Source organism: Moschus berezovskii, chromosome 15 (genome assembly GCF_049115385.1).
Source record: "Moschus berezovskii isolate FMDL1 chromosome 15, NW_MosBer_1.0, whole genome shotgun sequence".
Lineage (NCBI taxonomy): Eukaryota > Metazoa > Chordata > Mammalia > Artiodactyla > Moschidae > Moschus > Moschus berezovskii.
Window position 1 is genome coordinate 25,001,887 of NC_142474.1, and position 11,585 is coordinate 25,013,471.

Below are 11,585 nucleotides of genomic sequence, written 5' to 3' on the forward strand. Positions count from 1 at the left end.
CCACCCGTCCCCTCGGAGGAACCCAAGAGGTGCCCACGTCGTGCGGGGGAGGGGTCATCTCGCGGTTGGGTTGGGTCTCCGGCAGCATGACCCCACTGTAAACCTTGTCTCTCTGGAGTGGGTGGTTAGAACGTTTTAGGAGATGAGGGGACCTCAGGTCTTGAGATGTCCCCTAAATCGGGGTCTCTAACTGCCCGTGACGGCGCCTTTCGGAGGAGGGGGAACGGCGGCCTAGGTGAAAGGGGCTGGGGGGGGTGTCTTGGATTCGGATTGCTGTTCCCAGCTCTGCCAATTTCAGGTGTGTGCGTGGTGAGGGTGACTGATGGCAGGCGTGATGGGGGACCCTGGTCTCAGGCTTGAGGCCTTCAGCGAGGTACCTTCCACTGGACTCCGCTCCTAGACCCACGCAGCGTGGGTTTCCGCGCGGCGCCAGGCCAGGGTGCGGGGCGGGGCTAGGCTGGGACTGGCTGGGGGCCGCCCCGCCCGGCGCCTGGGCCTTCGCGCCGGCCCCCGGGGAGGAGTTATGATAATTTCCTTCTCATTAAGGCTCCCCGATCCCCCGGCTATCGCCGGGACACACAGTGCGGGCGCGGCTTCCCGGGTCCCCTGCAGCAGTCTTCACGCCCGCGGCGGCAGCATCTACAATCGCGGAGCCGCCGATGCGCGCCCAGTGACCCGGGCAGCTAGGCCAGCGCAGCGGGGGCGGCGGCAGACGCCTGGCCACCGTGACCCCAATTTTGGATTTACCGCTCGGGGGGTGGGGGGAACCTGGATTTAACTGGCGATTGTTTTGGGGGACGCCGGACGCCATGTTGTGGAAAATAACCGATAATGTCAAGTATGAAGAGGACTGCGAGGTGAGCTGGGCACAGGGGCACAGCCCGGCCCCACCCGAGTACAGTCCGGGAGGCGGGGGCCACTGGACCGAGGTCGGGGGCAAGGGCGCAGGAGCAGCGAACAGGCACCCACCGCTTGCCCTTCCATGGGACAGAGTCCACTTCTCCGGACACCCCCTATAGTGCGTTTTTCCTGGGTCCCCTTTCCGAATCGGGCCTTTCACTAAATATCCAGCCTCGGGAACGGGGCCTGGAAAGAGAGTGGCAGATCCTACCCACAAAGCTTACCGGCCGGTTTCACGCGAAGCAAAACAGCCCTTCTTCCCGTTTTCACGGAAGAGCGCCGGGTCTACAACTCTTAGAGGTGGCTTTTACGCACGAAACCTCCGTCCAAAGGCGTTAGACGAGGCGACCTGCCGGCGACACCTTTGCGGAGCCTCCTCCGAGGCGGGCTTGTCACCTGCTCCGCTACCCCCTCGGGGAGACAAGAAAACAGCAGAAGTCTGGCTTTCGAGAGAAGTGGGGGCTGGGGAGGGGGGCCGCGCTGAGGCCAGATGGGGCCGTAAGCGCTCGGGAGTGCTCCATCCTGTCGGACAGGTTGAGCTAGAGTTTCGGAGAGTGGGAGGGAGGGAGGCGGCGAGCGGGAAGAGGAAGAAGACGCAGGCGGCGCGAGGCGTGCGCCTGGGCCCCGGGAGAAAGGCGAGCGGTGGCTGCGGGGACGCGCGCGAGTCGTGCGGCCGGGGCACCTCGAGGGGCCGCTCCAGTTTGCAGAACCGGGCACCTCCGCTAGGGGGCGACGGCGTCCTGTCTCTCCGGGTCCCCCAGCCCCCGCTCCCGCTACCCCTGTGACCCGGGGACACATGGCGACACGTCCTTTCAGAATTAAGTCGGACAGCCCTGGGGCCAGGGAACGTGCACAGGCAAGGCTGCCCAATTTTCGGGGTCCTTCCTCCTCCCTATGTGCCCGATTGATGGGGAGACTGAACGATGGTCGGGCAGGACGGTCTCACTCCGCGGTGGTCCCGCATAGGTAGCCCGGGAGCGCAAGCCTGGCTCCAGCGGGTTCCACCCTGAATCCCTGGGGCGGCGCTGGGCGGCCGGCCCGGCTAGGGAGGGTCTCTCGCCCGGAGGTCTTTGTCCTGAGGGCGTGGAAGGGAGGGTCCCTGGGGCGGGTAAAAATCGCATTTCCTGCGCGGCGCGCATTATCCGCGCGCGCCACTTCCCCACTTGTGGCGGACAACGCTGGCATGTGCGGACTTGTGGACGATCGCGCTCTGCGCAGCGTGCCGACCTTCTCCCAGGAACCCTGCCTCAGCTTCTCCCGCCCCAAGACCTGGGATGCGGACTGGGCTCCCCCGATTGCCTCGGGCGACAGAGCGCCCAGACCTTCGCCGCCGGGCCCCGGGGGCACCTTCCCCCAGGTCTTTTCTCCAGCTATTCTTTTGCAAACTCGCGGTTGACAGCGAAGCTCCCAAGGGGCACGTTTCTCCCCCAGGGGCCTTTTGGGTCGAGGGCAGGGCCCCGCGGGGTCGGGCTGGGCGGCAGCAGTGGGCCCCCGGGCGTAAGAGGCCCCGCGCGGCGGCCGCGCTCAGTTTGCAGGAGCGGGGTTTCGTCCTAACCGGGTCTCGGTTTCTCTGCCCCAGGATCGCCACGACGCGAGCAGCAATGGGAACCCGCGCCTGCCTCACCTCTCCTCCGCCGGGCAGCATCTCTACAGCCCCGCGCCGCCCCTCTCCCATACCGGAGTCGCCGAATACCAGCCGCCCCCTTACTTTCCGCCTCCCTACCAGCAGCTGGCTTACTCTCAGTCGGCCGACCCCTACTCGCACCTTGGAGAGGCGTACGCCGCTGCCATCAATCCCTTGCACCAGCCCGCGCCCACCGGCAGCCAGCAGCAGGCCTGGCCGGGCCGCCAGAGCCAGGAGGCGGCCGGCCTGCCCTCGCACCACGGGCGCCCGGCCGGCCTGTTGCCCCATCTCTCCGGACTGGACGGCGGCGCCGTGAGCGCACGCAGGGAGGCCTACCGTCGCTCGGACCTGCTACTGCCCCACTCGCACGCCCTGGACGCCGCGGGCCTGGCCGAGAACCTGGGGCTCCACGACATGGCACACCAGATGGAGGAGGTGCAGGTGAGCGCCTCGGCTCTGCCCGCTGCGGCCCGGACATGTGCGCCCCACTGCCTCTCTCCTCTAACCTCCCCACCCCCCCAACCCCCGCCCCGGCCCCCCGGCCAGGCTCTCCCCGAACTTAAGGAAACTTTGTCATTTCTCCCTCAGAATGTGGACGACCAGCACCTACTTCTGCATGATCAGACAGTTATTCGCAAAGGTACGCAATGAGCCACAGTTATTGTCTTCCTCTGGCTCACACACCCTACCCTGTTCTGGTTCTTAACTGCGCTGTGAAGTTAGTAACTTATTGGCAAGGTGGAGCCTTTGGGATCTGACTTGGGACATTCGTGATGGAGGGAGTGATAGGTTTCAGGAGTGAGAAGAGAGGGCATTTAAGATCTAAATGGAAAAAAGATGCTCTCAGGTGCTGCCTCTCAATCTCTGGTTTTGTCACTTGCTAATCTTTTTCCCTTGGGGAGTGTCACCTCTTGAATTTGAGAGTGTTTGTACAATGCTCCAGAAAGAACTCCAGAGTGAGTTAAGCCTGTGATTTAATTTGGAAAATTAGTGGAGTGTTTGGTCCTGTGACAATTTTAGTTGTTGAATGGGTTGCTGTGATTTTATTTCTGATTTCAAATACAAGGTAAAGTGCCTTCATTCTGATCTGTAAGAAGACGGTGGGAAGCAGTTTGGCCTACAAAACATACAGCCTTAAAATGCATGGGGCTGGGTGATCTGTTGGTTTTAGACTGGGATGAGGTGGGAGGGGGTTTGGAAAATGGGATTACTTGGTGAGTGAGTGGCTCAATGAAATTAAGTTACAAAATGGCAACCCACTCCAGTGTTCTTGCCTGGAGAATCCTAGGGATGGGGGAGCCTGGTGGGCTGCCGTCTATGGTGTCGCACAGAGTCAGACACGACTGAAGCGACTTAGCAGAAGCAGCAGCCAGGATTACCAGTTGGTTTTGCTGGGAAAGACAGTCATCTTAAATCAAGGGTAGTTTTGACCTGTTACTTGAGGTTAAACTGTTGGAAATCAACTGGGAAAAATTAAAAAAACAAAAACCCTTATAAAATAAACTGAATTTCCCAGTAAACTTAGAACAGATTTCTTTGTATTTAAAAATTTGCTGTGATCAGTTGCATTGAAAGATTTAGCATTGGAATATGTCCTGCAATTTTGGATATTCCTTGAGTGAGGGGGGAGAACCACCATTTAGATAAGAAGCAGTCTTTAGAAAACAAATGTTATAAATTAATCAGATTATAATAGTGGCTTGAAAATGCAAGTCCAGATTTTGACTAATTTCCCAAGGTGTTAACTTCTCAATTTCAGATTTGATTATCTTGAGGAATACGGCTTTAAAAAAAAAATCTGTTTGCAGTTTATAGTCCAACATGCAATGTTACTGTTGAAGGGCTCCTTCACTTTCGATGAGTGATTTGAAAAGGTCTCTTGCTTGGGACTGCCACTTCCAATCTTCATTTACAGGTCCTATTTCCATGACCAAGAACCCCCTGAGTCTCCCTTGTCAGAAGGAGCTGGTGGGGGCTGTGATGAACCCCAGCGAGGTCTTCTGCTCAGTCCCTGGAAGACTGTCCCTCCTCAGCTCTACATCAAAATACAAAGTGACGGTTGCAGAAGTCCAGAGGCGGCTGTCCCCGCCTGAGTGCTTAAATGCCTCGTTGCTGGGAGGTGTTCTCAGGAGGTACATGGGGACATGTTGTGGGCATGGTGATTGGGTAGGTGGTGGGGGATGAAAAATGAAAAAGCACCAGGGAGGTATTTTTAACGTTTATGTAACTTTTATACCTAACACTGAATTCTAATCGGCTGGGGGGAGGGGGGCGGCTTAGTACATTTCATCTCTTTTAGAAAGTGCAGCAAGTGCCAAGTGTAGAAAAAAGTGCTAAAACAATGCTAATAAATTCTCATTTGGTTGGAATTTGATTCCATGTATGAAGTGGTAGCGTCTGTATTTAGGGTAGAGGAGCTCCATGGGTCTGATTCTCCCCAGGGGAGTAGTTTTTTTGTGTGTGTGTGTGTGGGGGGGGGGTGCTGCTGCTGCAGTTTCTACAAGTGAAAATTTACCTGCTCCAGTACAACTTGCAGTGTTCTATGATTAAAAAACAAAAATGCTGGCGACGCTAAGAAAGACTTTTTTAATTTTATGGAGATAAGGACTCCCTGTATATCACTTGATTAGGAACCATATAATGTCGAAGGTCTTTGACAGATTTCTGTTTTGATAGCAGCAGGTTAGGCATTTCAGCATTTTAAAGTGGTTTCTTGAGAATAGAATTCTTTTTTTTTTCTTTTGCTTAGAGCCAAGTCTAAAAATGGTGGCCGGTCCTTGCGGGAGAAGTTGGACAAGATTGGATTGAATCTTCCAGCCGGGAGACGGAAAGCGGCTCACGTCACCCTCCTGACATCTCTCGTGGAAGGTCAGTGGAGTTTTGTGTGTGTGTGTGGTATTTGTAGTTGGTGCTGTGTTGTGTCTTTAAATATTTCTCTAAAGAAAAGCTTAAAAACAGCTCTTAGGCACAAGTAGAGAGAGGGATGCAAGGGATTTGCCTTGTGTTCATTACAGTGACTCACAGTCATTTAATCAAATGTTAACCCCAGAAAATCACTGTTAAATTTCCTATCAGGTGAACCAGTTTCTGAAGGATGAAATGATTTGGTGCATGTTTTTTCATTGTTTTCTTTTTTTAAAGTTGGTTCCTTTGAGTAAAAATACCATTTCTAGTTTTTGTAGCTGTGGAATATTGGGATTATGGTCAATGAAGAGTAAAGCCCTTGTATACAGTGAGACTGGTCCAATTCACAACTCCTTTGTTAATTTCCCCATCAAAAAAAGTAATAGGGGGGAAAAAACCCTGATGGGGCCCACAGATGGGTCCCCCTCTCCACTGCTAAGATAGTTAGGATGTGATATTTCAGTTTCTTGAATGGCCTTACACCCACTAACCTGGAAAGTAGCCAAGAATGCAATACGGCCTTTACAAAGGGGGCGAGGGAAAAGTGAAATAATTATTTTTAAAAACAAAATAAGCTGGTTGTTACTGCGCGCAGGAGAATGAGTTGAACACGGAGAGGCTTATCGCCAATGCCTTGTCCAATCAGCGGGGCGCTGGGGGCCCAGGGGGTCTGGGGAGCCAATGAGGGGGTGGTCTCCTGGCAGCCAGGCAATCTTTTGAACATTTTCTTTCCCTGGTTTACATGTGCCACCGCGGTGCTAAAAGAGACTTGGCAGGGCCCGGCTCTACCTTTTTATGAGTTGTCTTTGGAGGTCAGGGCTAGCAGAAAGGAGCTGCCTGTTAGATGCTCTTGGGGACCAGCTGTCCTGCATGGAGAATGGTGGGCTCTGCGTGTGTGAAGCATAAATGTGACTCCCCAAGGTTTCCTCACCAGCCAGGCAGGGGTGCTTGAATGAGAAAGTGTGCACGCAGAACAATGGATCTCAGATTCTGATTTTGTGAGTTAGGGAGGGAAGTGGGGATGGTGGCAGTGTCACCATCTGGGTTTTTGTAAAGCTCTAACAGCCCCACATCTTGGAATCAGACACTTCGGTGGGTTCCTCTGGTGGGAGAGGACCACCACCACCCTACCATACCGCTTGGTTTTCTCACTCTCTGCCCCCAATAGCTTAGACAAGGGGGTAGGTAGGCCAAGTTGTAGGTAGAGCTCCTGACATTTCTAGTAGGATATACTCCTCCCTCTTTTTTTTTTTTTTTCGGCCACACCATGAGGCATGTCATATCTTAGTTCCCTGACTAGGGATCGAACTTCTGCCCCCATTGCATTGGAAACATGGAGGCTTGACCACTGGACTGCCAGTGAACTCCCCTTCTTAAAAGAAACATTCTAGAGACTTAGCTCAACCAGCAATGGGGCGCCCTCATTTAAAAACAAAGATTTTTGTCCCAGTTTGCTCCTTTGACAAACACGCTCACCTCCCTTAAATTTTCTGACTTCTGCACAATAACACAGAAAACGTGGTGTGAAAACATGGAGACAGAGCATCTCCATGATCTGCTCAGGGGCAGAGGGCTGGGTTACATTGGTCAAGAACAGTTAAAAATTTCAGTTTTTCCCCCCCTGACGTTGTATGATTTCACCCTCTATTCCTAGGGAAGAGTACCCTCTGAAATTACCCAGGAAGTTCTCCTTATCAGCTGGATTGTTGACCCCATGTATGATTTCATCTTAGAATGCAGAATGACCACTAGACTGATTGTTGTTCAGTCTCTAAGTTGCATCCAGCTCCTTGGTGACCCCATGGGCTGCAGCACACCAGTCTTCCCTGTCCTTCACACTGTCTCCTGGAGTTTGCTCAAACTCATGACCGTTGAGTTGGTGACACCATCCAACCATCTCATCCTCTGTTGCCCCCTTCTCATGCCCTCAATCTTTCCTGGCATCAGGGTCTTTTCCAGTGTGTTGGCTCTTTGCATCAGGTGACCAAGGTATTGGTGCTGCAGCATCAGTTGTTCCGATGAATATTCAGGGTTGAATAGACTGATAGTGCTGGAAAAGGGGAGAAGGGCTAGTTTGCTGTGGTGACCACAGCCACCCTAAAGTCTGTTACCATTGCTGATTATTCTAGGTGAGGCAGTTCATTTGGCTCGGGACTTTGCCTATGTCTGTGAAGCAGAATTTCCTAGTAAATCCGTGGCTGAGTATTTAACCAGACCTCATCTTGGAGGGCGGAATGAGATAGCAACTAGGAAGAACATGCTGCTGGCCGCACAGTAAGTATCCAAACTTGAGAATTTGATGCCCTGATGCTCTGACCTTGCAGCCCAGAGGCCAGCACAGCCCCTGGTGTTCAAGAAGGAAATGCTTCCTAAATAAGTTAGGGTGTTGATCAAAAGGAATGTTGAGGAGTGTAAAAGTACAGTCAAATAGGGTAACTTTTGGGTAGGATTTAGAAGACTAAGAACAGGGAAAGTATGGCTCACCATGAATGTTTTTGAGCTGCTTGGTTATTTAGCTCAAAATAGTTAAGCTTACTCTTCTATCTTATTTGCATGTCTTACAAAAATGTGTTAGAAACAACTTATTTTGTCACATCCAGTAGCAATGATGTGCCTTCTGCTTCCCGATAACAAGATGTTTTTCTATTTTAATTATTTTGGCTATACCACGTGGCATGCAGGATTTTAGTTCCCCAACCAGGGATGGATCCCTTGTCCCTTGCAGTGGAACTGGCAGTCTTAACCACTGGACCACCCGGGGAAGTCTCTTTTGTGTTGTAAAACGTTAACGACCCAGTTGAATGTATAGGAGTCATAGGCAAATTAAATGTCTCAAAAACAACTTAATGCAGCTGAGGGGTTTCTCATCGAAACCAACAGTAAATTGATTTTAAAATCATGGTAAATGAAGCAGAACCAGTCAAGTAGGAAATAGGGCAGAAGAGAGAGCTGATGAACCAGCCTGTATCACAGAGTGAATTTCAGGGAAATAAATTCCTGGTTCTTGACAGAACTTTTTTATAGGAACCAGACTGTATCAGAGAAAAAACTCACTCTCCTGGGCTGGAATTCTGACTCTGCCTCTTTACTAGTCCTGGTGACCTTGGCCACTGGATTCTGGCGTTAATCCTTTTATCTTTTCTAATTGCAGGGAAGATTAAATAAGATAGTGCTTGAAGGAGTTTAGTTCCTGGCCTTGAACAGAATAGGTGCTAAGTGCAGCAGCTTAGGCTATCGGTGTTAGTTTGAAGCCTGTTGGGCTGGTCAGCCCAGACTCTCCTTGCCTCCAGGTGTCACCCCCACGGTAGTTTAGTCTTCGTGCCCTGTACCTGTCACGGGCCAAGGCTGAGCTCAAGCTCAACAGTGTGCATTGATTGTCTTCACAGGCAAGTGTGTAAAGAATTCACAGATCTTCTCAATCAAGATCGAACTCCCAACGGGAACAACCGACCCACCCCGGTCCTGGAGACCAACATTCAGAACTGCTTGTCTCATTTCAGCCTGATTACCCACGGGTTTGGCAGCCAGGCCATCTGTGCCGCAGTGTCTGCTGTGCAGAACTACATAAAAGAGGCCCTGATAGTCATAGACAAATCCTACATGAATCCTGGAGACCAGAGTCCAGCCGATTCCAGCAAAACCCTGGAGAAGTTGGAGAAGCACAGGAAGTAAAACGAGGGGGGTGGTGAACCAAGGGCCGAAGAGTTTGGAAGGAAAAGGACTCCCAGATCATCTCGACCAGGACAGACTGGGCACCCCGCTTACCTGGGGGGCAGGGTTGTTACCCACCTTCCCAGGAAAAAAGGACTCCATCGATTTCCAGCTCTTCACGTGCCCTCCTGGATTCCTTAGTATTTAGGGAGTGCTGAAGCGTCTCCTTAACTCTGGACCAGATGTCGGAAGTACTGGTTCTTTACTCATTAAGCTTATATTTTATTTTTTTGGAACCCCATTCTTCCTTACTCTGGAAGTGGTGCTACAAGTTTTCGAACCTTTTAAATAAATCCCTGGGCTAACAAAAACTCACACTCAGCTATTGGAAGGTCAAATTGATGGGATTCAGATCAACAATAACTTTTAGTGTTGAGGTGAAAGTATTCATGTCGTTTCTTCAGCCTCGTCCTGCATACCAATAGGAGGCAAGGATTCTGTCCACCTAGCAACTGGTTAATAGGTGGCATTTGTAACACTTTAAAACCCCTTGTTCAAAGGGGCCCTTTGGGTTTTATGAAACTTGTAGAAACAAAGCCTGCTGATGACTTTATGTTTTTTCTTTTTTAAAAAAAAAAAAACACTTTGAAAGTTAACTCTTCAAGGAGGAGACTCTTTGAAATGACATATTCCTTTAAGGTATGGAAGCTTTATTTTGCTTATTTATTTCACATCTTAGTGAAACTTGAAAAGGGTATAGTCATGGAGCTTTTTTTTTTTTTTGCTGTCTGTCATCCCCCAGTCCCAGAGGAGGCTCTGTATTTTGAGAAACTTCCGTTGAGTGTACAGATTTTATTTATGCATAATTTAATGGGGTCTGTAAATACGGGTGCACTTCTTATGACTTTTTGAGAAATGGGATTCGATTTTAATATTAACTTTTAAAGGTGACGGGGTAATCTAAGACACATCTTTAGGTTTTATTCGTATGTACACAGGGTATTAAGAGTTAAGAGGATCTTCAGCTATGTTCTTGACTCTGGAAGACTCTTATTTAATTGAAGCTGTCTGTCCACAAAGCAATAACTTTGTCTTGTTCCTGTTGGGCTGACCCCCCGAAGAGGTACAGTGCGAGGTACAGTGCGTGTGGGAGAAAATGGAGTTTTGGAATTGAACTCCTTGCCTGTAAATGTTCCCTGAATAATTGTTATATATATGAAACCTGTATAATAAAAAGTATTCTCGATAGAAGCTGTGAAAGTGTGGTTGGAACCTGATGTATTTTTTCATCTCTAAAAGGAGTGGCAGAGATCATTTCTGGTTTGATTGTAGCCGAGCAGTAAAGCTGTGTGCTAGGGGAGTCCCTCGTAAGATTGCTCTGTAACCATGTACTCAGCAGCTCTGTTTCATAGGGTACCATCTCCCCTGACATAACAGCTGCTGGGAGATGTGTGAGGGATGGTTGATTAACGAATAAAAGGAATCTGCAGTTTGGGAATCCTGTCTTGTGTAAAACCACTTATTGAGAAACACGGTTTATATGGTTAAGTTGCATCAAAATTTTGAGAGTGGATGAGATGATTGTGGGTAAAGACTTGGGCAGATCCTCCTTGGGGGGACTAGGCATTCAGTCAGATGCAGGCAGTGGAGGTGTGTGTTAGGTGCCCTGAGTGTTTTCTCCATGGAATTTCTCCATCTTTGGAAACATGATTATGCACATAGACATTCTAATCATTTGTCTGCTGGGCAGATCAGAGGTTGGGTTTCTGTCCTTGAGGAGCAGAAGAGACTGGCAGGGCTTGTGTGCTTGTGGGATATATGCTAGGATCTTGGATGTTCACCGACAGTCCTTAGGTTTCAAGTTGAAGTGGCCTGGCACATCCTCCAGGAAGTGATATGTTTATAGTTTGGCCTGAGTGGCTGGGCTTCAAAGGGAGTGTGGGAGCAAAAGGGTTTTCCACGTCGGATAAGGCTGTTGCTTCAACTCCAAACTCATAATCCTTGATTCATAACTCTCTACAAATGCTTAGCAATTCCTGATTTAATATTGGCATTGGATGTTATTAAGTAACTTAAACTCTGCCAACCTAATTCTTTGCTCTTGGCAGCTTGTCCCTGGCCATTGAACATTCCCATTAAGTTGGATTTATCTGGTTGCTATCTCAGGATTACAATTGCTTTGCTTTAGAGCAGCGAAAAGAGGTCTCACATTGGCAGTTATTTCTCAATCGAGATGTGAGACCTTGGGTGTTAAGAGGAGATGAAGGGGGCAAAGGATTGAAGGAAAAAGGACTATTTGCTTATCAGCATCTCTGCTTGCTTTTGGACTAAACTCTGGCTTTGAGGAGCTGTGCTGAATTGCAGTGCAGACAATGTTCTGGAATCACCCCAAAGTCAACCCAGGATTGAATGAGTCATAAAGCAGGGCTTATGCCTGGCTCAGCGCTTGGTTCTTTTTCTTTGCTCCCACTGAGCACCAGCAGGACAGCCACTAGCTTCCTCAGTC

The 11,585-nt window shown here is 50.2% G+C and overlaps 1 protein-coding gene across 2 annotated transcripts; it reads left to right on the forward strand.

The window, feature by feature from the left end:
• The first annotated feature begins 556 nt into the window (after positions 1–556).
• On the forward strand, positions 557–9,860 carry TFAP2C (transcription factor AP-2 gamma). Of its 2 annotated transcripts, none has more exons than XM_055434394.2 (7): positions 557–857; positions 2,480–2,965; positions 3,113–3,164; positions 4,440–4,656; positions 5,274–5,392; positions 7,558–7,702; positions 8,815–9,860. In XM_055434394.2, the coding sequence occupies exons 1-7, from the start codon at positions 810–812 to the stop codon at positions 9,098–9,100; spliced, it is 1,353 nt and encodes a 450-aa protein (XP_055290369.1). In that variant the 5' UTR covers positions 557–809; the 3' UTR covers positions 9,101–9,860. The 2 variants fall into 2 exon arrangements, with proteins under 2 accessions (XP_055290369.1, XP_088700021.1); XM_088843895.1 differs by lacking the exon at positions 557–857 and adding an exon at positions 1,423–2,257.
• The last annotated feature ends 1,725 nt before the right edge of the window (positions 9,861–11,585 follow it).

Coding starts and splice junctions, on each gene's coding strand:
- TFAP2C (XM_088843895.1), top strand. CDS start 2,084: ATGTGCGGACTTGTGGACGATCGCGCTCTGCGCAGCGTGCCGACCTTC. Junction 2,966..3,112: donor ACCAGATGGAGGAGGTGCAG/GTGAGCGCCTCG, acceptor TTTCTCCCTCAG/AATGTGGACGACCAGCACCT. Junction 7,703..8,814: donor AACATGCTGCTGGCCGCACA/GTAAGTATCCAA, acceptor TTGTCTTCACAG/GCAAGTGTGTAAAGAATTCA.